The 27,859-nt window shown below is 38.2% G+C and overlaps 1 protein-coding gene across 1 annotated transcript; it reads right to left on the bottom strand.

Moving 5' to 3' along the window:
* LOC140169316 (ATP-binding cassette sub-family C member 5-like) lies at positions 1–27,750 on the bottom strand. The gene is made up of 7 exons (XM_072192574.1): positions 27,711–27,750; positions 27,153–27,340; positions 25,693–25,800; positions 23,704–23,922; positions 7,002–7,271; positions 1,920–2,129; positions 1–312 (listed from the first exon to the last, which is right to left on the bottom strand). Exons 1-7 carry the CDS (start codon positions 27,748–27,750, stop codon positions 1–3), a joined length of 1,347 nt encoding a protein of 448 aa, XP_072048675.1.
* Between the last annotated feature and the right edge of the window lie 109 nt (positions 27,751–27,859).

Consider the following 27,859-nt stretch of genomic DNA (forward strand, 5'->3'; position numbering starts at 1 on the left):
CTACCAACCTTCATGTTTCAGTTCTTCTACCATTGATATATCAGACAAAGAGCTTAGGAAGTCCGGTCTCAATTCATTCTCATCCATTGATGGAGTCAAGCTACGACGACTCGCCCCATCAAGACTTGTCTTTGATTCATGATTGCTGCTTGTGTCCAGCAATGTATCGTTATTGTCTTCGCTTTCGTCCATATGAAATGTTCGTATTAGATTTGCGTATTCTCCATCTTTGGTCATCAATTCATTGTGTTTACCCTCCTCGGCTATTCTACCATCGCGCATCAGCAAGACATAGTCACAGTCCGTCAAATACTGTATGAGAAGAATATGCTATACTCGCGGGAGTCCCGCGCTTCGCGCGGGCCCCCGCTAGTTAGGTAAACGGGAGCGGTTAATAAACCAGAGTGGTTAGTAGACACGGTAAACGGTTATGATGACCTTTTCGGTTTCAAACTGTCAAGTGTCAGGGACTATATTCTCCAAGTTACAGCCTAATGGGAGCAACTGTGAATTTGACCTGACCTTTGACCTCATATGACCTTTGCAGTTTTATATTCCCCAAGTGCCTGAGATTTTCCCCTGAGACACAGCCCGATCAGAGCTACTTTAAATTTTACCTGACCTTTGACCTCGGATGACCTAACAAATGCAAATTTGCTCTGAAGTCTAAAGTTTATTTATTTATAGAATCGACACTCACACCCATAATCGGGGAGTCAACGTAGTTACCGTGCTCGCTATACGCCTGTGTTTGTCAGCGTTGCCAAGGTAGCTGCGCGTGAGTGTAATCAAGGAAAATTGACTATTGCACTCTTGCAGAGTGCAATAGTATAGTCTTTTTCTAAAAAATAAGTCAAAAATAATCAGCAATGCGCTATTGCATTGTGCGAAGGCACATAACCCTGACGTGAAGTTATTAGGCACACACGAACAAACGATCGGCCCTCATGAATATGCGAGAATTCAGATCATACAGAGATCACATCCCTAAATCAGGTCCAACCCTATCTGACTGAAGACATAACAACCAGTGTTTCCATTCGCTGACCATACCTGGTGCATTTTAATGGAAAAAGTTTGAAATGAAGGCTGATGTGCCCATTGTTCGGTGAAAGTTGTGCTCTGTGGATATTTTTCTTATCATCCAAGCATTAAAAGATATAAAAAAATATTACATTTTTGACCTGCTCAACTACCAAAAAATGCTGGTTCTAGGGTAGAATATATCATAAACTGTTGGCAAAATAGTGTTTTGAATGCACTGTGACGTTTTAACCATGCGAAAATTACGATTTCTTAAAAAAAAAAAGCGCAGTGATTTGCCTACGCACAGGCACAACGCCTAGACGTTGATCCACAAGCCTCAGCACAATTTACAGGTTGTCGCTGACCACTACGGCCCCACATCATTCCACAAACCATTTAACAACAATTCAGGGACTTTGCTGCTTCAAGAGCGCACACCCTAGACATTCCACAAATAACCTTCGCAACCAGGATCAGCTCCCCGGGTTTCGTACCAGTTACAACGAGACAATTAGCAGCAAGTTACATGTCCAGTGGAATTTCAAGCTGACTTAATTTTTCCATGAGAGCGTAATAAGCACCGCCAGGGTTCGAACCCGCAACCTCTCGCACCATAGTCGAACGTCTTATCGATTGAGCTAACTTGACTGCAACCTTTTAACACATAAAACACGGATGTTAATACGGATGGTATTACGGATGTTATTACGAATTTGTACCCTTTATTACAAACCTTAAACTTGAAGAGTTTCGGTTTTGATTTCAGTTTCTTACATAATTGTGTGACCACGTATTTATTCCTAACTATTATGTAAGAAGGGAAACATATAGCAGCCTACAAATGCATCCCTTTGATATGGATCTTTTTTGATGCACACATATAAGAAACATACCTGTAGTTGATGAGTGACAAATACAACTGATTTTCCATTCCCTTGTAACATGTCTTTGATACAATGTCTAAAGATGTGCTGTCCTACATGAGTATCCACTGCACTCAAAGGGTCGTCTAATAGATACACATCCGCATCTGAGTAAAGCGCCCTTGCCATACTAACACGTTGCTTCTGTCCACCACTTAGGTTAATACCCCGTTCACCGATCTGTAAAAGTATTTTTGATGAAGATATAGCTATACCATGTAAATGGTACTGAAGCTATCATTAACAAAACTCATAAAGTAAGGTGGTGACAAGAAAATTGATGATAGTATAATGAGAGTTCTCCACAGCGTGCGTCAATATATCTTCTCATCATAACCTCATTATAAATCAATCAATCAATCTTACCTCAGATTCACCTCCCTGAGCTAAGATATCTAAATCATCCTGTAAGCTACAAGCATCAATGGCTTTATTAATCCCTTCATCATAACCTCATCAATCAATCAATCAATCAATCAATCAATCAATCAATCAATCAATCAATCATCAATCAATCACCAATCAATCAATCAATCTTACCTCAGTTTCATCTCCCTGAGCTAAGATGTCTAAATCCTCCTGTAAGCTACAAGCATCAATGGCTTTGGCATATCTTTCATCATCAGTGGCGTCACCAGGAATTTTTCGGGGAGCATGGGGGGGGGAAGTGAATATCAGGGGGGAATCGACAACTTTTTGCGCAAAATTGCCGCAAAAAGTGGAAATTTACGTATTTGGGTTTTTTGCCTCAAAAGTGGGGAACAAACTGGGGGGAAAGAAAAATATTTGGGGGGAAATCCCCTTGCCCCCACCCCCACCGAATCGCCGCCACTGTGCCTCATCATAACCTCATCATCAAACGATCAATCATTCTTACCTCACACAGTGTCATCGACCCTATATCTTCATGGCAGGAATCGCCATGGTAGGTTGAATCCACAGCCACGATTAGCCATTTGGTTCAAACCTTTAAAGCTCTTTAAAACCAATAATTAGTCGAGGGACATAACTAAGGCTATACACAATAGCCGTGTAATTGATCTTGGTTGTGCGTGAATAAGCTTGTATACCCCATTGAGGTCAATGGTCATCGACTTTTATACTGCCTACAGTGAGTGCAGCTGTACTACACGCTGTCATTACTCGTTGACTGCCGATAAAACGCCCAATAAAGACTTAGTCACCGGACCGCGCCGGCCAGTTAAAGTACATGCCCTATCACACCACTCCACACCATACATAAATTCTCCCAGTCACATTTCCCAAATATGAAATTAAAAAAAGTCAAATTTTAATTTACTTCTTTTAAAGTTTGGCAGAGGCGGGGTTCGAACTCACGGCGCAACGCTTAGTACTCTATGAGCCTAGCGCCTTAGACCACTCGGCCACTTGTCTTGTTGTTTTTCATTTGAAACTTATTTAAAAATATAATCGCTACCACGTGACAAGCAAAGACAGAAAACGTATTATATTTTGGAATTTTATCATTAATGTGTATTATAATAGAGCTACCATTATTTATATTGTTGAATTCTCAAGCGCATCATTTCGAATTGGGTTTTTATTCCTAAAGCCCGATACTGACTCCACCTGTACATTTTAATTCCATCGCTGGATGCTGAGATGTTTGAAAAGCATCGCAGCATCGCATACCGCTGCGAAGTGGAGTCAGGATCGGGCTTAATTCGAACCACCAGCATCCATGGTTCGATGTAGAGAGTCTTTCCTATTCAGAGGAAATATTGCAATTACACACCTTATTGCCTTTTAACAATAACCAATGACACTAGCACGTAATTCCAGTCAAGCACCAATCTTTAATCCTATTGTTGAAGAGGATAATAAGCTTATACTTATGTATAGCATTCGTAAAAAAGCTTAAGTCTTTGTTTGCTTTGGTTAAGTCCTGTTCAAGTGGTGGATTAACCAACAATTAACAATGAGAGTACATTCCTGAACCTCGTTCAGTTGGCGATGATTTGAAGTGACCGCCAATTATGACCATTTGATATTTAATAGGGCCTACCAGCAATGTGGAAAAAAGAAATAATGTAGTGCCAAAATAATGTACCCTTTACGGAAGGAGCAAAGTTTAACAAGTTACAACTCCGCTTCTGCAGTACGAATGTCAGCGGCGAATGTCAGGTTATTATTTCCCAGTCTTGAAAAAATATTGCAGGCAGAGGTGGGAATCGATCTCGGTACCTCCCGGTTAAAAAGCACTGTGCAAAACCACTAAGCCAACTAAATATCTGTCGTGAGATGCTTGACATTAATCTTTGATATTGCTGAATGGAACAAATCGCGGAATTAAATCAGTAATAAAAGAAGTAGATTCTTATTTAGCGGCCAAATTGGATAAAAGGGGAAATATTTGTCCCTGCTCTAAAGAAAATATAGGTTAGAAAATTATCAAATAAATTTAAATTAAAAATTGAGACTTTATATTTATTTATTTCACAAGGCGGCATTTTCACAGACAAACACTGTATACGCTAAAAACTCGACCCTCATTACTAGATGATGGCATAGCTCAGTGTTAGAGCATCAGACTGGTAATGTCAATATCGTTGGTTCGAATCCGCCTGCCAGCAATGGTTATTATGATTTTAATGGTACGCTACAATTTGTTCAATTTTTTTTCATATATTTATTTATTCATTCATTCATTCATTCATTCATTCATTCATTCATTCATTCATTCATTCATTCATTCATTCATTCATTTATTTATTTAAATAATTTGATATATTTGAAAGGGGTATTTGAGCAATTTGAAATTTTTACCCCGTATAATCCTATGGGGTCATTTTGAACCCACCCTCCCAAATTGCCAAAACCTATGAGTTTAAATCATACATAATGATCAGTACGTCAATCATGAGTGAACACCGGTTGGTCACTGCATTTATTTGGGAATGGGTAGGCACTGCAGCTTGATTCACCATCCACAACATGATAATGTGTGCACATGCTACATTATATACACTTGTAGGCCTATGTTGTTGTTGGTGTATAAGTAATGGGCCTTGCAATTGAAATGCCTCAAGCTTTTAATCCGATATGCAGATTATCTATTTGTTTTCATGAATTGGAAGACATTCTTTGATGTATTACTGAGCTCAATGATCTGAAATTACTGGAGTGTGAGGTCAGCATAGTATTTTATTAACAGAAAGTATAGAGAGTTCCCGTGTTTTCAAGCGGAACGGACTACAATAGTGTTTATAACATGATTCGCACCGCCGTATTCCTCATTCCTTTGATTTGGTCAATGACCCTATTGATGCTACATTCTACAAAATAACATTTGCTAATTATTGCGCGAGTGTTGGTATTCTGAAAATTGTAAACGGAGTTTAGGTTTCCCTCCAAGATGGCGGGTAACCCAAAACACGGGAACTCTCTTATCGATTGGCTCCAAACAAAGGATTTGAGCCGGTGTCCTTCACCGTAGTTATGGCGGAGCGCAGTCAATTCAATCAAATGTTGTCATCAACCTATTTGATTGCAATCATGCTTTTGTTGAATGCATTTGAGTAGTCCGCCATATTTACGGGATGATATGTCACATGCAAGGCCTCTATTCTCCAAATTCATTTCCTAATGTATGTGAGAATGATACAATAATGACATGATGAACATAGTCATTGATGCATCAGTTTTAAAATAGAGTAGGCGGTTACCATATTTGGCGGTTCTCGGCTGGGCGCGATTACCAGGCTGATGGTGACATGTCCATATGACAGTTTTACTAATTTGACCTCAGATGACCCTGGCGACCCCAAAATGACCTTCCAAAAATTTGGCTCTAAATGTTGACTGTACCCACCAAGTTTCATGCCCATACGACAGTTTTAGTAATTTGACCTCAGATGACCCCTGGGTGACCCCTGGGTGACCTTGGATGACCCCAAAATGATCTAAACTTATAACTCTAAATGTTGACTGTACCTACCAAGTTTCATGCCCATACGACACTTTTTAGTAATTTGACCTCAGATGACCCCTGGGAGCGGACCCCGGTGTCAGATGACTTTAAAACGAACATAAACATCTTCTTGACAGGACAGAACTACACCCACCCACCGAGTTTGAGCCCCGTACGACCTAGTTTCATGCCCATATGACAGTTTTTAGTCATTTTACCTCAAATGACCCCTGGGAGGGGGCCCCAGGGTCGGATGCCTTAACGAACATAAACATCTTCTTGCCAGGACAGAACTACACCCACCCACCGAGTTTGAGTCCCGTAGGACCTAGTTTCATGCCCATATGGCAGTTTTTAGTCATTTGACCTCAAATGACCCCTTGGAGGGGCCCCGGGGTCGGATGACTTAACGAACATAAACTTCTTCTTGCCAGGACAGAACTACACCCACCCACCGAGTTTGAGCCCCGTACGACCTACGACGGCCTCACATTAGCAGTCACAGACAAAACCTAAATCTACAGAATATATCCATTACTCGTCTCGAAAGAGCTCAAAATAAATAACTTAGAAAATTTTCTTGATGTCCTTCAACATGTTTCCATAGTTAACCATCGTTAGCCATGGATATCTATGCTGTAGAACTGACCGGTGACTAAGTCCGATTTATTGGGACGTTTATCGGCCATCAACGAGTAATGAATACAGGACCAACGCAATATAAAATTGTCAGATTTTGAGTTCAAAGCGCACGGCCAATTTTCAAAGCGCATTCTAGCGACTATCATATCTGTTCAACACGTATTTTCAAGTGTATGAGACCACATCTGGTTTCTTGAGAAAATTCATTTGCGGGAGATATTCATCAATTTCTAACCCACTATCCGAAGATTTTCGTCTGATATCAAAATCGTGCATAGCAATTCACGTGTATCGATCCCGTGTATTCATTTTAATGTCTCTGCTCCACCAAATAATTATTAGCCAGGCGGTGTCGGTGTGCCTCAGTTTTATCTCCCTGTGCTAAGATATCTAAATCCTCCTGCAAGTTACAAGAATCAATGGCTTTGGCATATCTCTCCTCATCATAACATCACCATCAAGCAATCAATCATTCTTACCTCAGTTTCATCTCCCTGTGCTAAGATATCTAAATCGTCCTGTAAGCTACAAGCATCAATGGCTTTGGCATATCTCTCCTCATCATAATCATCCCCAAATAAGATGTTTTCCTTTACAGTTGCATTGAATATGCATGCTTGTTGTGAGACATAACCTATGGAACCCTTCAGTGCTACGGTGCCATTCATTTTCACCATACGGCCTAGCAGGGCGGATATTAATGAGCTTTTACCACTGCCGATGCTACCACAAATACCTACAAGGGAACCCTTTATAAATAGAAATACAATGTTAATATAATTTTATAGCAGTTGGAAATTCTATTAAGTACATGGTGTTACGTAACCCAGTGCAAAATTTGCTACACTAGTGGAACCAATGCTTTTTAGCTTCTGAAAACCCCTACGAACCAAACCTGAGTTGGTTCCATTTTTTTCGAATGTATCTTCGGCGGCCATTTTGAAATTCAAAATGGCCACTATTTTTAGCCTTTTTTAAGCTGTATTTGTCCTGAAAGCGCATAAAGTCATATTTTTCTTAATGATTATTTATACTCTTGATTGTCAAAATCCACTAAGAACATAATTAGGATCATTTTCTAGAATCCAAGATGGCTGCCAAATCCAAAATGGCCGCCAATTTGTCTAAAATGGTCTGCCAGCTATAAGGACATTGATTTCTTTCCTTTTTCCTGATTATTTTCACTGCTTATGTTTCTGAGAATCCACTGAGAACTAAAAACTTAATTTGGTCCATTTTCTCCAATCCAAGATGGCCTCTAAATCCAAAATGGCCGCCTTTTATTAAAATATGGCATACCGCTTTTGGCAATTACTATCATCGAGAGTAAAATACATGTATCCCATTTCTGTCAGATATGGATATTAAAATAATTATAATAATAATAATAAAATAACATCTTAATGTAGTGCAACAACATTGTTTAAGAAGAATATAGGTCCATTTCACCTTTCAAAATGGCCGCCAAAGTGTTTGAAATTGGCTATGATTAATTTTTCAGCATTTATGCAATGAAATGCAGAAAATTATTGAAATATATTGTAATTCAACTTTAGACATTTATGATAGAGCTGACCTTGAGACATCTAAATGCCTAGTTGTCATCAATACTCATCATCTATGTTATCAGTATTTTCAAGTTCCGCAGTTTGGTGCACAGAGCTGTATTGGTACACTCTTCATATGCTCCACAAGCACATGCTTCTGTACAAGTCAGCTCAGATAGTGTCGTCTGCAGGAACATCTTCTGGAGCATTTACTTGTTCCACATCCGCACTTAACAAGCTCGACAACAGACTCGGGGGCTATTGCAATATCTGACAGGATAGGTACTGGAATGTTATCTGCATCACTCGACCATCCTAGCTTGAATGGGTCTGGAATATTTGGATGTACCACAAGGTCTTGACTCCAAACATTCTGATTATGCGCCCGCAGAATGTGTTGATGCCACGCACAGAAGTTGGAGGGATTGTATCAATCCCCCTGGTTGGCTCTTGAAGCGTTTCCGTCTCAGTTTTTCAGCTGTGTTGGCCTGTAGGTCATTTTTTGTGCCCGTGAGCCTGCACAAAAACCTCTCACAGCCTGAAACAACACTTTGAGAAGGCATTTCTGCATCACCAAGTTGACTCAGTGTTGTGAGTTCTTCAGGTGTTGCTTCAGTGAAGGCCTTGAAAGCAGTCTTCTTGCCTATACTTCTGATAATGTCCACATGTGTCGCATGCTGTCAAACAATGAAATCCCGGATGCGCTGCTGCTCGATGTCCTAAGACTGATATGTATTGGTTTCAGCAAGATTTTCCTTCTGTTGTCACCTGTTCCCATAAGCATGGTTGTCTGAAGACCAAGAACCGTGAGTCTTCGAAGAGCAAGGACCATAACATCTGTATCTTGGGTCATGATATGGACATTCTTTCCAGCTTCAGAGATCTCTGCTGCATGTAGCATGATTAGAGTGTCTGCTTCCTCTTGTGTACTAACACCTGTCGATGGCTGCAAAACTTTGTTTGCCAGGTAGATTGTGAGGGAGTCCTTAGTTTTATTGTTATAGCCAAAAATAGCTTTGAGTCATGGATGGGGGTTGTGTCAGCAACAATGTAGGCTCTCGCTGATGATTGGACTCCTAACTTGCAACGTCTGATTATATCTTTGATTGAGTTTTTTCTTCCATAATTATCAAATATGACACGGCAACCTTCATAGTCACAGTAACACGTCTGCATGTGAAAAGCAACATGAATGATGTTCCGCCATCGACAGGAATGTGTTGATGCCACGCACCAGAAGTTGGATCCCCCTGGTTGGCTCTTGAAGCGTTTCCATCTCAGTTTTTCAGCTGTGTTGGCATGTAGGTCATTTTTTGTGCCCACGAGTCTGCACAAAAATCTCCCACAGCCTGAAACAACACTTTGAGAAGGCATTTCTGCATCACCAAGTTGACTCAGTGCTATGAGTTCTTCAGCATGGTTGTCTGAAGACCAGGAACCGCGAGTCTTCGAAGAGCAAGGACCATAACATCTGTATCTTGGGTTATGATATGGACATTCTTTCCAGTTTGAGAGATCTCTGCTAGCTGCATGTAGCATGATTAGAGTGTCTGCTTCCTCTTGTGTACTAACACCTGTCGATGAAAGAACATAATGCATGTTGCATTTTCGACAAAACAAGGTTGCCGTGTCATATTTGATAATTATGGAAGAGAAAACTCAATCAAAGATATAATCAGACGAACATCATTCAGACAATTATGCTTATGGGAACAGGTGACAACAGAAGGAAAATCTTGCTGAAACCAATACATATCCGTCTTGGGACATCAAAAGCAGCAGCGCTTCCGGGATTTCATTGTTTAACACGATGCGACACATGTGGACATATCAGAGGTATAGGTAAGAAGACTGCCTTCAAGGCCTTCACTGAAGCAACACCTGAAAAACTCACAGCACTGAGTCAACTTGGTGATGCAGAAATGCCTTCTTAAAGTGTTCTTTCACGCTGTGAGAGGCTTTTTTGCAGGCTCATGGGCACAAAAAATGACCTACAGGCCAACACAGCTAAAAAACTGAGATGGAAACGCCTCAAGAGCCAACCAGGGAGGATTGATAAAATTCCTTCAACTTCCTGTGCGTGGCATCAACACATTCTGCGGGCGCATATGCAAGCATATGTTTGGAGTCAAGACCTTGTGGTAAATCCAAATATTCCAGACCCGTTCAAGCTAGGATGGTCGAGTGATACAGATAACATTCCAGTACCTATCCTGTCAGACATTGCAATAGCTCCCGAGTATGTTGACGAGCTTGTTAGGTGCGGATGTGGAATAAGCAAATGCTCCAGAAGATATTCCTGCAGACGACACAATCTGACTTGTACAGAAGCATGTAATTGTAGAGCAGTTGAAGAGTGTACCAACTCTCTAAATTCCTAAGATTTAAAAATAAGTCTAAGAGACTTATTAAAATGACAAAACTTTTGAAAGACTTAAAATTCAAATCTTTATTAGAGTATAATTTAAATCCATTAGATTTGAATTTTAAGTCTTTTCAAAGTTTTGTCATTTTAATAAGTCCCTGGAATTTAGAGAGAATATGATAGGCCTACAGCTGTGCACCAAACTGAGGAACTTATGATGACAACTAGGCATTTAAATGCCTCAAGGTCAGCTCTATCATAAATGTTTGAAGTTGAATTACAATATTGAAATTTCAACTTTTAAAAACATGATTTTCTGCATTTCATTGCATAAATTAATTTAATTAATTAATCTTAGCCAATTTCAAGACAATTTGGCGGCCATTTTGAAAGGTTAAATGCACATATATTCTCCTTAAACAATGTTGTTGCACTACTTTAAGATGTTTAGAATCATTTTCTTATCCATATTTGACAGAAATAAGATATTAATAAGATATAAGTATTTTACTCTCAATGATAGTAATTGTTCACAGCGGTATGCCATATTACAATAAAAGGCGGCCATTTTGGATTTAGAGGCCATCTTGGATTGGAGAAAATGGACCAAATTAAGTTTTTAGTTCTCAGTGGATTCTCAGAAACATAAGCAGTGAAAATAATCAGGAAAAAGGAAAGAAATCAATGTCCTTATAGCTGGCAGACCATTTTAGACAAATTGGCGGCCATTTTGGATTTGGCAGCCATCTTGGATTCTAGAAAATGATCCTAATTATGTTCTTAGTGGATTTTGACAATCAAAAGTATAAATAATCATTAAGAAAAATATGACTTTGTGCGGTTTAGGGACAAATACGGCTTTAAAAAGGCAAAATATTTCAAAATGGCCGCCGAAGACACACTAGAAAAAAATGGAACCAACTCAGGTTTTGTTATCTAGGGTATAAGGAAGCAAAATAACCTTGGTTCCACTAGTGTAGCAAATTTTGCACTGACTTATGAAAATTCTACGTAACACCGTAGACCTTATTATTGAAATTCACACACTGTGACTTGTCAAAGGTGAAATCACTATGAACCCTATAAAGCGTACACATTCTACGCAGAACATTACGTAAGGTCAGGCGTACATTTTTGTGCAATAGAGGCCTTTTCCGCGGGATCCGCCATCTTGTGGGTACTGCCGTTCTGCATGTCATGCGTTAGACATTACGCCCCCGATTACGCGGAAGTTGCAGCGCACGACGCACCTCTTCAGTCAAGCGTCAATGCGGGGTGATCTTAGCAACAAGGCACTCCATACCCACAAGATGGCGGCGTTGACGTCTCAATGACTACCTCTATACACTAGGAGACATTTCTGTGAAAAATCTGTGACTGGTTGAAAAATCCGTGAAAAATCTGTGTTGGATCACAGATTTTCACGGATTTTCAACCGATCACAGATTGTTGTCTCTGTAACTCGCATGCTTTACCTTAATGTGAACAACTTAAATTATTTTGGCAAAAAATGTGATATTTTCTCTTTAAAATCACACTATTTTTGGAGTCAAAGAATACAAAGTAAAAACGTAAATAATGTGTAAGGCGCAACCGATGGCCATTATTTAAACGTTTTTACTAGAGCATATTATTTGGGTGTAAGGTTAAGGCAACAACCTTTATTTTTCTCATTACCCCAGTAAAATTTAAAGCCTGAGAGCCTGGTGTAAACAAAAATGTGGTGACTTCTATGACAACCGGAAGTATGTTCTATCCTATACAGCATTGTTATATACCAGTAGCGTAGCCAGCCGGGGGCAGGGGGCAGAGTCCCCCCCGACAAAAAAGAAAAGAAAAAATTACCCCTCTGGCAAACAATGAAAAAGAAAATCTGGAGGGCAAAGGAAAAGAAATTCACCAAAATTCCATGTGCTGCACGATATAGGGACAGGAAAATTTGCTCCGTTTACAAACAAAGCACTCAAACACAGCAAATGTCGCCCTCATCGGTTCCGCGTAACGTTGTTGATGTACGATGCCTGGACATGGACTCGACTGTGCCTCCACCATTCCAAATATTTTCACCTGCTACGATACGTTTCAGAACTTCATATTTTGGATTAGGCCTTCAATACGTTTCAGATTTACAAAATTTGGATAGTGCTCTACTTATTAGGCCTACATTGTACTGATGCAGTACTACTGAACTAGAAGAAGCAGGCCTACATATTTACAAGTATAGCGAGGTATGTACATGTATCACCCTTGTATGTTTTATTATGAGTGTGTGTTTACGTGCCTCATTAAGTTAGTCCGGCTCATGCTCGTGGTCATAGAACTCCAAAACCTTTGTTTTTCATTTGACTTAAAGAATAGGGCACTTTATTTGTTACTGATTTAGAGGTAAGTAATAATGTTCTTAATTTTAGGTAATTTGTGAATAAAATAATACTTCGAAACACTGAAAGTCGGGGAACTTTTTCAGGTAGGCCTATGCAGAACCCGGGGGGTTCTTCGAAAAAATATTTACGGGGATGTGCCACGCAGACTTTCGGATGCTGACTTTCTCTATACCTACTTTTTACTGTTTTTGCCACCCTTCTGTATACCAATTTTTCACAAAATACACCCAATAAAAAGCACCCAAATTTGCCCTAATTGGGCGGTATTAGGGGCATTTTTGCCCAAATGCGCATTGGTCTCCACTGAAAACCCACCCATCGATATACCAAAATTGCTGAAAAGGTACCCCAAAACCGTGGCACATCCCCGTACACCTTCAACCAGGGCGAACCCCCTCCGGGATGCAGAAATGAAACAGTTTGAACTTCACTTGAACCACATATATTGGAACACAGTTGCTACTCTGTGATATAAAGATGATAACTTTTAACTAGAAAGTGTTACCATGGTTACCAAGCATTGGTTGCCAACAATGTTTATAGGAGAAGGTTCAGAGATCACATCTTTTCAACTACACCAAGTATACCAGTACTACCACTATCAGGACAATATATTATTTGTATTTTTGCTCATGTCATGTTCTCTGAAAAACATAAGGTGCGAAATAAATAAAAAGCAAGACCGTATCTTGTCAAGCATGATACGGGGAACATGAAAACAAATATAAGGGAGCATGTCTCCCACTACAAAATTAATTAATTATTTACTTAAAATTAAAATAAAGAAAAACATAAGGGGCGAAATAAATAAAAGCTAGACCATATCTTGTCAAGCATGATACGAGGAATATGGAAAAAATATAAGGGAGCATACCCCACTACAACATTAATTAATTATTGAACTAAAAATAAAATAAAGAAAAACATAAGAGGCGAAATAAATAAAAAGCAAGACCTCATCTTGTCAAGCATGATACGAGGAACATGAAAACAAATATAAGGGAGCATGTCCCCACTACAAAATTAATTATTTAATTGTTTAATTAAAAATAAAATAAAGAACAACATAAGGGCCGAAATAAATGAAAAGGCAAGACCTTATCTTGTCAAGCATGATACGAGGAACATGAAAAAAACATAATGGAGCTTACTCCACTACAAAATTAATCAATAAATCATTTAAAATTGATTATTTAATCATTTAATTAAAAAATGAAATAAAGAAAAACACAAGGGCCGAAATAAATAAAAAGCAAGACCTTATCTTGACAAGCATGATACGAGGAACATGAACAAAAATATAACATGAGGGCCGAAATATTTTTTTAAGCAAAACTTGATCTTGTCAAGCATGATACGATTACGAGGAACATGAAAACAAATATAAGGAAGCATATCCCCACAACAAAATCAATTAATAATTTAATTTAAAAAAAAAAAAAATAAGGGCGCAATAAATAAAAAGCAAGACCTTATCTTGTCAAGCATGATACGAGGAACATAAAACAACAACAATGGAGCATACCCCACTACAAAATTAATTAATTAATCATTTTAATAATTAAAAAATAAAATAAAGAAAAAACACAAAGGGCGAAATGAATAAAAAGCAAGATCTTATCTTGTCAAGCATGATACGAGTAACATGAAAAAATATAATGGCGCATACCCCCACTACAAAATTAATTAATTAATCATTTAATTAACAATAAAATAAAGAAAAACACAATGGGCGAAATAAATAAAAGCAAGACCTTATTTTGTCAAGCATGCTACGAGGAACATGAAAAAATATAAGGGAGCATTTCCTCACTACAAAATTAATAACTTATTTAATAAAGAAAAACATAAGGGCGAAATAAATGAAAAGCAAGACATTATCTTGTCAAGCATGATACGAGGAACATGAAAAAACAATATAAGGGAGCATCCCCCAATAATTTTCTTCCCCCCAGTTTCCCCCTCCACACTTTTGATTAAAAAAAACTAAATTACTAAGGCTAATACGCCGTTAAAACTATTGTTATTTTCTGGGCAACATTGTTGTCATGCATACACTGTGGTTGTCATATTTTGAGGAGTAAGTTGGCAAGTAAGCAAAGCGATTCAAAGATAGAGGAGAAAGTCGTTGATATTGCTGCGATTTTGGAAGTAAATAATAAGATATTTCGCTATATAGAGCGTATTCTAATGTGGAGCACCTCGCCGCAACCCTTTTATGTAGACCGTTTATGTGGTTTTAACCCTGGAACTATAAAAATCTTTGATCATCCTGGTAAATAAATAGATAAATAAATAAATTAATTAATTAAATAATTAAGTCATTAAAGGAGTATTTCGTGATCATAGCATGCTATTTTTATGACATTTTTCAGTAGATATCCACAAAAAAAGTTTTTTTCCAAAATTTCAGTTGATTCCGATTTTGCGTTTGCGAGTTATGCACGATTAGGCCAAATAAAAAATAAAACATGTTTCACGTCCGGGTTTTCGAAAAAAAGGAGGAAGAGGGGGCTTTTTATTTTCTATTTTTTATGGCAAAATTGGTGTAAATACCCATACTTAGAGCTGTTTTAGCGTATACAATAAACGCCTGGAAAAAGGAGGAGGCCCTTTTTTATTTGTTGTTCTGAGAGTTACACCCCCTCTAATGATCACAAAACCTTACTAAAGTGTTTCTTGTATCTTAACAAGGCTATAGAAAGCATCCCAGCTTCCTAGACATATTTTTTGAAAAGTTATAACTGAATTTCAAAAAATAAAAACATATTTGAGGAAACCTCTAAAAAGGAAGCGGGAGGGGACGTGAAACATGTTTATTTTTTTATTTGGCCTTATGTGTATTACACTGCCCCATATACAATGCGTTGTAATTTCTTTCTGGTACACCAGAACGAAATTCAAATTTCACGATATCTTTGCTAAACGAATTAATCTGCAAGAATTTTTTTGGTACATAAACATCATATAGCCAGAGGTTTCCAGTGATATAAAAATCTAAACTTTTTAAAGAAAAGTGGGGGGGGGGGGGTGATGCTGTGGCTCACGAAATGCCCCTTTAAATACATTAATTAAGTAATTAATTAATTAAATAATTAATATTTATCAATCAATTTTCATTCACTCTGACGTGTCACATAATGATTACTGAATGTACTATTTTGGATACCATCAGGAATAGCAGAAGTATAGCAGACCTACCATAATTAGATTTCACAATAGAATCAAAGTTATCTAATTTCTTTTATTAGTGGTGGGTTAAAGAATGATGATGCTTCAAATTTCTTAGGGAACCAGCTTAGTTGAAACAAGTTTTTGGACAGGGGGGTTTGAAAATCAATATTTTCATCAACAATCATTATTATATGCCTGATTCTGTTAAAGTTGGTATTGATTTGTATGTAATTGATGTTTAGAATTCCATTTTGAAAGTTGCATAAAAATTGGAGTTGTCGTTTTCTTAAAATGGCCATTTTACGTCCAAATAAGGATATGAGGGCGCTTCGCATTTAACTTGCAAACGATCTTTAAAACCAAAATTTGAATGGCGTATGTATGAAGATAATAGAGACCTTGCGAAATGAAGTTACTTTAACTTTAACGTCTAGAGGATTATAGAGGATTATGTATTCAAAACCACCTTCTCTAATCATAGGTAGTACCTGCTCAAGAAATTTGTGCGATTTACATTGTACACGTACCGTTTGATTTTTGAATATTTCATAGAACGCTGCTATTCAACTGTGCAGGGGTCAATGCACTTTAAACTGTGTACGTTTCAATGGAAGGCTGCCTGAGAATACAAAAAATGGTGCCACGGTCAAACGAAAAGATATATAATGCCCAAATTTCTTGAGGATGTACCACATGTGATTATCTTCATACTGACATCAATAAAATTTCATGTGAAAAGAACGTGCGCATGTTTTATGCAAAGCGCCCTCACATCCTTATTTGGACGTAAAACGGCCATTTTAAGAAAACGACAACTCCATTTTTTATGCAACTTTCAAAATGGAATTCTAGACATCAATTACCTGCAAAACAACACACAACAGAATTGGGCATAAAATAATGATTATTGATGAAAATATTGATTTTCAGACCCCCTAACAGACCCCTCTGTCCAAATACTTGTTTTGGCCGGCACCTTCTCATTTTTTGGCCGATTCGGATGAAAAAGGTGTCAAATTGCGCAGAAGATCATGCCACATCAAATAAGCTGGTTCCCTAAGAAATTTGAAACATCACCCTTTTTAAACTTAAGGCTGTTTAACCTACCCCTACTTTTATGCCTTATACTTGTGACAATTGCATTCTAGTACACTAAGTAATAATTTGAATCTACAAAGAATTTCATGTATGGGGACACATGTTTTTAAAACTCAATATGTTATATCTCTAAACACACACACTTTTTTATTTAAATTATCGTATTCAGGATCTTCCTACGATTCAAGAATTAACAATATGGAAGTTATGTGCCAAATAAATATTCCCTGTACATAACTGGATACCAGCACATAAATACGTTATTCTTACCCGATAACGGCAGATCTATGCTGTCCTAATACGAGATGACCTGGATGGGGATTTTATTTTTTAAGTATATTTCCCGAATCCTGGGAAATTATATGCTTAACATACATGTACATGCTGTTGATTGCATTGCCAACTCACTTGGTTTATGCAAGTTCAGGAAATTGAATACATGAATCCAAAACCCACCCAAGTCCATGGGAAGCGATTTTGAGAAAAAAACTGTATCATTTTAATGCCTTCAGTTAGATTTACCTGGTCAATATGGTAAGTTGTACGTGAAAATGGGTGAGTTAAACTGTATTAGGTATGACGATTAGCATTTCAGGGACTTCGTGGGGTTCATTTTAAATTCTGGACTTCTGGGTGTTTTTTTAATCATATACAAAGACAATAATGTTGGAATGAGATTACCACTAGTAAGATAATACAAAATAAAGCACACAGTTATGTATAATGTTGATAAGCATTCTGCCATGTAATATAAACCACACACTTTCCTTGATTAACCCCATTTTTTTCCAAAAGTCACTCTCCAGCAGTGAATGTGTTACAAGTGGACTTTTATACATACTGGACTTCAATCAGTGTGTTACAAGACTCAAATGATGGACTTGGGCTGATCCTTTCATACATGCTATTTTTCACATGCTCAATAGACACAGAGGATGAATTTGTGTTGTTCTTTCATACATACAGGCCTATGTATAGCAACACTTTCCCATGCTCAACTCAATTTGGCCAAAGTATGGACTTGGGTGGCTTTTGTATTCATATATTCAATTACATAATGTCACAAAATGCTACACACACCAATCGTACCCCTTTTGCACAGCAAACGGTTAATGCATCACAGAGGGCTGGACAGAAAAGTAATTGCACATGGTATTATGCCCGCAAAACTATAATATTTTTGCCAAACATAAATCAATTTTGGGACATTGTCACAAAAGTATCATTTCAAAAATAACTGCTCTCCGTTTAGGTGAAATTTGTAGAAATTTGTAACATTTTCTAAAAATACACATATGTATTTAAAAAGGGGCACAGTCGCCATTAATATACAAGTGGCCGCGAAAGAGACTTATGAGAAATGGTCATTTGGAACTAGTAGGCCTATATGTGGTCTTTGCAGGGGGTTGCGTGGTTGATCCTCTTTAAATGAGTTGGGTTAACTCACCCCCAAGAAAATTTCAATTTAACCCCGTAAAGTAACCTCCAAAATGTAAACCACTGCACCACCGCAGAGTATAAAGTTAACAATTGGCCCGGTAAACACATAATGTTACCTTTATTTTCCGCGCAATTATCAGAGAAACACATGACCAAAATAATGATGACGGATTTTGTCTGCGCCCCCTCATACAAATGACCCTGATACACGACTGAACATGTAAAATACTTGTACCGCATAAAGGATTTTTATCAGGGGCGTAGCAAGAGCTTCGGGGGCCAATGGACAAGGAGCAGTTCGGGGTCCTTTAACATATCTTCTATCAGCCCTAAGTCCTATCGATGGCCCATCTTAATAGCCCAAGTCCAGCTCAAAGAATAAGGGCTGTATCACTATACAGATATTTTTCAAAATAAATAATACCATCACACAAGAGTCAAGACTTACTCTTCTAACATGTCTAACACAATTATAAAACAAGATTTTCATGTTTGTATTTTTATTATTTCCGTTTTGGTGCTTTGTTTGGAAATACAGCATGACATTTCTAATTCTTATGTTTCCTATTATAGTGCTCCGTTTTGGTGCTTTGTTTGCAAATACGGCATGGGATTTTTTAATTTTTTTCTTATGTTATCTATTATATTGCTCCGTTTTGGTGCTTTGTTTGGAAATACAGCATGAAATTTCTAATTCTTATGTTTCCTATTATAGTGCTCCGTTCTGGTGCTTTGTTTGCAAATACGGCATGGGATTTTTTTAATTCTTATGTTATTATATTGCTCCGTTTTGGTGCTTTGTTTGGAAATACAGCATGGAATTTCTAGCCTTCTTATGTTTCCTGTTATAGTGCTCCGTTTTGGTGCTTTGTTTGGAAATACAGCATGAAATTTCTAATTTTATGTTTCCTATTATAGTGCTCCGTTTTGGTGCTTTGTTTGCAAATACGGCACGGATTTTTTAAATTCTTATGTTATCTATTATATTGCTCCGTTTTGGTGCTTTGTTTGGAAATACAGCATGAAATTTCTAATTCTTATGTTTCCTATTATAGTGCTCCGTTTTGGTGCTTTGTTTGTAAATACGGCATGGAATTTTTAATTCTTATGTTATCTATTATAGTGCTCCGTTTTGGTGCTTTGTTTGCAAATACGGCACGGATTTTTTTTAGTTCTTATGTTATCTATTATATTGCTCCGTTTTGGTGCTTTGTTTGGAAATACAGCATGAAATTTCTAATTCTTATGTTTCCTATTATAGTGCTCCGTTTTGGTGCTTTGTTTGCAAATACGGCATGGAATTTTTAATTTTATGTTATCTATTATAGTGCTCCGTTTTGGTGCTTTGTTTGAAATTACAGCATGAAATTTCTAATTTTATGTTTCCTATTATAGTGCTCCGTTTTGGTGCTTTGTTTGCAAATACGGCATGGGATTTTTTTAATTCTTATGTTATCTATTATATTGCTCCGTTTTGGTGCTTTGTTTGGAAATACAGCATGAAATTTCTAATTTTATGTTTCCTATTATAGTGCTCCGTTTTGGTGCTTTGTTTGCAAATACGGCATGGGATTTTTTAAATTCTTATGTTATCTATTATATTGCTCCGTTTTGGTGCTTTGTTTGGTACTACAGCATGAAATTTCTAATTCTATGTTTCCTATTATAGTGCTCCGTTTTGGTGCTTTCGTCGTCCGTATTCCATAGTGGCGCATAGTGGGGCGCCGCGAATAAACAACTTTTCGAGAAAATCGGGTTTGAAGAAATGCCAATCTAAAATCGAGTTGTGTAAATCAGACATTCATTATATTTTGTAAATGATGTGAAATTTCTGTAGTAAACTAAATAGATTTTATTGTTGTATATTTTTCAAAAGAAATAAATACATACTATTGCTGGCAAACTGACAATAAAACTATACGTCACTATGGAAAACGAACAAAACGCAATACCCTAACCCTACGTTAACCGTACGCCACCTCGGTCGCCGTGTAATCCCTATGGCGTTACTTTTCGTCGTTCGTATTCCATAGTGGCGTATAGATCCGATACGCGTACGCCACTATGACATACGATGTTTTTCATTTTTGCCGATATTTCATAATTATAAAATGTGATAAAAAGTGGCGTATGGTCGATACGCCACTATGGAATACAAAAATGTCACTTTGTAACTATACGCCACATTTAATTAATTAATTACTAATTAATTAGCTAATTATGACTGATGAGACTTAGAAAAATGAAAGAGAACATCATTAAAAACATATGTGCCAAGTTTCAAAAAAATTACCAAAAATCACTATACGCCACTATGGAATACAGCCGACGCTTTGTTTGCAAATACGGCATGGAATTTTTAATTCTTATGTTATTTATTATAGTGCTCCGTTTTGGTGCTTTGTTTGGAAATACAGCATGAAATTTCTAATTCGTATGTTTCCTATTATAGTGCTCCGTTTATTTGGTGCTTTGTTTGCAAATACGGCATGGAATTTTTAATTTTATGTTATCTATTATATTGCTCCGTTTTGGTGCTTTGTTTGGAAATACAGCATGAAATTTCTAATTTTATGTTTCCTATTATAGTGCTCCGTTTTGGTGCTTTGTTTGCAAATACGGCATGGAATTTTTATTTCTTTTGTTTTCTATTATAGTGCTCCGTTTTGGTGCTTTGTTTGCAAATACGGCACGGGATTTTTTAATTCTTATGTTATCTATTATATTGCTCCGTTTTGGTGCTTTGTTTGGAAATACAGCATGAAATTTCTAATTTTATGTTTCCTATTATAGTGCTCCGTTTTGGTGCTTTGTTTGCAAATACGGCATGGAATTTGTTATCTATTATAGTGCTCCGTTTTGGTGCTTTGTTTGCAAATACGGCATGGAATTTTTAATTCTTATGTTTCCTATTATAGTGCTCCGTTTTGGTGCTTTGTTTGCAAATACGGCATGGAATTTTTAATTTTATGTTATCTATTATATTGCTCCGTTTTGGTGCTTTGTTTGGAAATACAGCATGAAATTTCTAATTTTATGTTTCCTATTATAGTGCTCCGTTTTGGTGCTTTGTTTGCAAATACGGCATGGGATTTTTTAAATTCTTATGTTATCTTTTATATTGCTCCGTTTTGGTGCTTTGTTTGGAAATACAGCATGAAATTTCTAATTCCTATGTTTCCTATTATAGTGCTCCGTTTTGGTGCTTTGTTTGCAAATACGGCATGGAATTTTAATTTTATGTTATTTATTATAGTGCTCCGTTTTGGTGCTTTGTTTGGAAATACAGCATGAAATTTCTAATTCGTATGTTTCCTATTATAGTGCTCCGTTTTGGTGCTTTGTTTGCAAATACGGCATGGAATTTTTAATTCTTATGTTATTTATTATAGTGCTCCGTTTTGGTGCTTTGTTTCAAAACACAGCACTTTTTCCTCTCCCTAAATCGTGCGGTGTATCCAAAATTCACCCTGATCATGTGCCAAAATAGTGTAAAATACAAATTTGTCACATTGTCAGAGTAAAACCCTTTCCATTCCGATGAGGGGCAAAAATAGTGTAAAATACAATACTACGCGCGCACATCTTTGCTCTAAAAACTCCGGTATTGTATGATGCAACTGCAATTTTTTTCGTCTGTGCCCCCGAAACTTTATTTTGCCCCCCCCCCCCCGACCAAGAAAGCTGGATACGCCCCTGTTATATACGTTTTTGCATCTCATGCCAAAACCGCTGGAGCAATAAGACTCAAACTTTCAGGCTCATGGTTGTTGATCACCATAACTTGCACCTATGATTTCAACACCTTGAAAACAGCCCCCATTTGGAACTACACTTCCCCTTTGATAAATTAGGTAAGATTACTTTTATCAGTATTCATTCCAGGAATATACAGGTTTTAGCCAAAACAATTATGCAATTTAGAAAATACTAGTAGGCAAACACCACTTTAATTATTGTATTCAGAACTTGGTTGTCAAGATTATAAGCTACTGGTGACAACTCTCCAGTCCGAAGGTTCCCTAGACCGAAGGCTCCTTAGTCCGAAGGCTCGCTAGTCCGAAGGCTCCTTAGTCCGAAGGTTCGCTAGTCCGAACACGTAATCTACCATTCGCTAGTTCGAATTCTGAAAAAGGTTCGCTAGTCCGAATATAGAATAAGGCTCGCTAACCCTAACCCTAACCCTAAACCCTAACCCTAACCCTAACCCTTACCATAACCATAACCCTAACCCTAAACCTTAACCTTAACCCTAACCTTTATTCTATATTCAGACTAGAGAACCTTCGGACTAGAAAGAAGTCACGAAGCTACGATATAAGCTTTGTTTCAATACAATCAGTGGTTCTCAAGCGAAGATATGGCCAATTAGTAGTCCCAAAACAGCTTGGGTCACTTTTGTATCTTTGTATAGCAAAAGTGACTGAATTCAGTTGAATCATGAACCATCTGCTGTAAACAGATGAGTAATTTTAAACAATGTGACACTTGAAATGGTATTTTAATTTATAAATTTGAAATTACATATTATTTATTTACTAATGTCAATTAAGTGAAAGAAAATTGGGGAAAACCTTTGCTTTTGTTCTCAAATTTTTGACGATAAGCATGAACGTTCATTTTACGCGGTACAAACTTGATACGTGCAAAAAGCGGCCCAAGCGATAATGTAAAATCGGGAATACCGTTTGAACCTGAGTTGGGAAAGTCAAGTTTTTCTGTTAGCCAAGATATTACTAACTCTACTGTATTTCACATTTACGCCGTGACCCCTTGTTTTCTGAAGAGCCCAAATGCTAATTGGCCCAATTCGTTTTTTGGACGATTTAGTTAATTGAGCATAGCGTTTGAACCCGAACTAGTAAATAAACCAAGTTTAAAGTTTTTCTGTTGGCCAAGATGTTACTGATTCTACTGTATATTACATTGGCGCCATGCATGATCTCCTATCTCTTATTTTTTCTAAAAAGTGTATAATTTTTATTGTTACAGTCTGTAAAGGTAGGTGCCACTTGAAATGGCTCTCGATTCACATGAAATTCCTGTGAACCAGGAGCCACTTTGGGTCAAATGTGGCTGAGACGTCCTTATTCTCTCTTATGAGGCACATTTCTACCAACACACCCATTCCTTCGATCAAATTTGCATAAATAAAATGTCCCCCAATACGCACCTTTTTAACAACCAAATTCATATCAAAAAGACATTGCTGTTGCTGATTATCTTTCCCTTCACCCTGCTGCTGCTGTTGTTGTAAACTAACAATGCTAGACTCTGATGAGCTGGAACTCTCTTTATCCCATGCAAATGTGGCATTGCTGATTTCTATGGCATTAGCTGGGTTCTTAGGCTTGTTTTGAATGGGTTCCATTTCTTCCATTAACAATAATTCCTGAATAACGTTGAATTGAATGATAAATTAAACTATATATTTGATTTGATAAGCATAAAGACACACACCAGGGCATTTACTTCTACAAATCTTTATCTGGTTGCCCATGTTAGATACGCTCCTGTGTTTCACAACTTGCCAATGGCATTGAAATCCATACACCCCCATGAAAGACATGACCTTAATCTCCCACACTGCGGGTGTACAGTGATTCAAAATGAAATACACTCCTGTTTGTGGTGCTGTTGTATGAAATCTATAAGGAATCCGCTAGACCTAACTTTTTCTGCCCTGTGGAACATTTAAGAAAAACATCAGTGATGCGACGCTTCCATGATCCATACAGGATAAAATATGTTTATGTCCAGCCAATACTCACTTTAAATCTTGCCCCTGGTTATGTCCAGCCGATATTTACCTTAACCCCTGCCCACCCACTCTCGTATGTCCAGCCAATATTTACCTTAACCTGTGCCCCCTGGTTATGTCCAGCCAATATTTACCTTTACCTGTGCCCCCCTGGTTATGTCCAGCCAATATTTACCTTAACCCCTGCCCACCCCCTCTCGTATGTCCAGCCAATATTTACCTTAACCTGTGCCCCCTGGTTATGTCCAGCCGATATTTACCTTAACCCCTGTCCACCCCCTCTCGTATGTCCAGCCAATACTTACTTTAACCTGTGCCCCCTGGTTATGTCCAGCCGATATTTACCTTAACCCCTGCCCACCCACTCTCGTATGTCCAGCCAATACTTACTTTAACCTGTGCCCCCTGGTTATGTCCAGCCGATATTTACCTTAACCCCTGTCCACCCCCTCTCGTATGTCCAGCCAATACTTACTTTAACCTGTGCCCCCTGGTTATGTCCAGCCGATATTTACCTTAACCCCTGCCCACCCACTCTCGTATGTCCAGCCAATACTTACTTTAACCTGTGCCCCCTGGTTATGTCCAGCCGATATTTACCTTAACCCCTGCCCACCCACTCTCGTATGTCCAGCCAATACTTACTTTAACCTGTGCCCCTGGTTATGTCCAGCCAATATTTACCTTAACCCCTGCCCACCCCCTCTCGTATGTCCAGCCAATACATACCTTAACCTGTACCCCCTGGTTATGTCCAGCCGATATTTACCTTAACCCCTGCCCACCCCCTCTCGTATGTCCAGCCAATATTTACCTTAACCTGTGCCCCCTGGTTATGTCCAGCCGATATTTACCTTAACCCCTGCCCACCCCTCTCGTATGTCCAGCCAATACTTACTTTAACCTGTGGCCCTGGTTATGTCCAGCCGATATTTACCTTAACCCCTGCCCACCCACTCTCGTATGTCCAGCCAATACTTACTTTAACCTGTGCCCCCTGGGTATGTCCAGCCAATATTTACCTTAACCCCTGCCCACCCACTCTCGTATGTCCAGCCAATACTTACTTTAACCTATGCCCCCTGGTTATGTCCAGCCGATATTTACCTTAACCCCTGCCCACCCACTCTCGAATGTCCAGCCAATACTTACCTTAACCCATGCCCCCTGGTTATGTCTAGCCAATATTTACCTTAACCCCTGCCCACCTACTCTCGTATGTCCAGCCAATACTTACCTTTACCTGTGCCCCCTGGGTATGTCCAGCCAATATTTACCTTAACCCCTGCCCACCCACTCTCGTATGTCCAGCCAATACTTACCTTAACCTGTGCCCCTGGTTATGTCCAGCCAATACTCACCTTAACCCTTGCCCCCTGGTTATGTCCAGCCAATATTTACCTTTACCCGTGGCATGGCTACAAGTGTTTCTGCAATTGCCTTGGCAGCCATTGGTGTTCCAAATATAACAACACGAGTAGCATTCAATAATGCCAGGTAGCTGAAAGCCTGTAAGGAATCAATAAAAAGAGAAGCATCAATTTTTGAACCAGAAAACAAATCTTGGTGATTTATGCCAAACACACATGAAATCCATACATGTAGCCTAGGAGCTAATCTCATACAGGCCTTTATTAAGGGTTGAGTTCAACACCTATGTCTACCAATCTTTGTTACGATGAGGTGTTAGGATATACCTTCTGGATCTCTGCTACGGGGGTATTGGACTCAAATTGTAGAGTACATTTTTTGCTAGTATAGGGGTCACGAAAGGTCACACAGGGGTAAAAAATAAAAAATGCTTCGATCTTGTTAAGAGATATATTACTCTTCTGATGACAAGGATTAAGAAAATGTATAGTTTGTGCTATCTACGGTCTATTGTTATTGAGTTAGCTTACAAAAACCTCATTTTTAGGCACAATGACATGTTTTTGTTATAGTGGATTTTTAGCGGGTTCGCCGTCGGACAAGTTTAGAACTGTAAAAGCCTATCCCACAATTTGACATGTTTTTGGTTGTACGGGGATAAAAATGTCACATCACTACGATTTGGGCAAAAATGGTGGCAAATTGCTCATCTTGATATCAGAATTAAGAAACGGTATAGAACTTACCTTCTAAAATGTTTACTCTATACTACGTGCAATAGAAGTCAGAGATAACAGTGGCCTATGGCCACCCAATGGCCTTCGACCTTGTTTGCACTCTATCTCAGTAAGTGAACACAGTAGGCAAAACATAGGCAAAACTATTTTTTCTGGTTCTACGCAGCTACGCAAACAATTTGCTACCACTTTTGCCCAAATCGGAGTAAGTTGAAATTTTGATCCATGTACAACCAAAAACGTGTCATTTACCTTTAAAATTCGTGTTTTTTTGTAGGATAACTCAATAACGATAAGTCGTAGATAGCACAAACTATACATTTTCTTAATCCTTGACATCAGACGAGTAATTTGATATATCTCTAAACAGGATCGAAGCATTTTCATTTTTTACCCCTGTGTGACCAAAGTCATGATCATATCTACCAAAAAATCCTATACCCGGACCTTCTTTTATAACTTAACAACCAACCTATTGATAGAGTGACAGACATCATCTTCCTTAGCATTCACATTTCTAGTAAATTAAATTGGAACATCCACTTTGATGTCCTTTGTAAGAAGGCTCGTCAGATGATTGGCATGATACATAGGAACTTCCCCCTTACTCCCCAACACCTTCGTCGCACCATGTACACTTCTCTGGTCCGTCCAGCTCTTGAGTATAGTAGCTCAACCTGGCACCCACTTTGCCTGCCGGGTCATATTACAATTTTGGGACCTGGATCATGACAGCCTCCTTTCCCTACTAACCTCCCCTCTCTTGAGGTTCGTCGCGACTCCTTTACGGTGCGCCATGTGTTCAAAATTCAATGTAACCATTACCGAGCTCTCTATCCACCTTTCACTTTGTCCAAGAGGTTTCTTCGACCTAGGTCCTATGTTATGGAATGAGCTACCGGAAAATGTTGTCTGTTGTCCCACCTTGTCCACTTTCAAAGCTGCAGTTAAAGCACTCCAATAATTGTCTTTTTTTTTATCTTGTTTCTGTTCGCTATTGGCTATTACCTGTGCTCTTTGCCAAATGTTATAAATAAATAAATTGTATTTCTTTTCCACAAAATGTTAGTTTTGTCCCCTGTTAGTTTTGATCCGAACAACTGAGGTAAAGCAAAGAAAATTCTTGCATTGAATGTACATGTAATAACAATCTTCTTTATACCATTCAATTCGAACTGCACACAATGTGACTTAACCATCGTTTACAACTGGCATCCTCAATTTCAAATTAACTTAGTGGTGTGTGGGTAATAAACCGGGGTATTAATCTATGGAGTGAAGGGGAAGGTGGTTTCAGCTCCAAGTATTTACCCAGAGATGGATCCGAGTCTGTGGGACAGTCTACTCGCATCCTCAATTTCAAGTTTGCTCAGTGTCCCCTTAAAAGCAATCTAACAACAATACAGAGACTTACGCTAGTACAATCAGGCACCAGAGTCTAGCAGCTTGCAGATTTAGCT

The sequence above is a fragment of the Amphiura filiformis genome, chromosome 14, assembly GCF_039555335.1.
Source record: "Amphiura filiformis chromosome 14, Afil_fr2py, whole genome shotgun sequence".
NCBI classification, from domain to species: Eukaryota; Metazoa; Echinodermata; class Ophiuroidea; order Amphilepidida; family Amphiuridae; genus Amphiura; species Amphiura filiformis.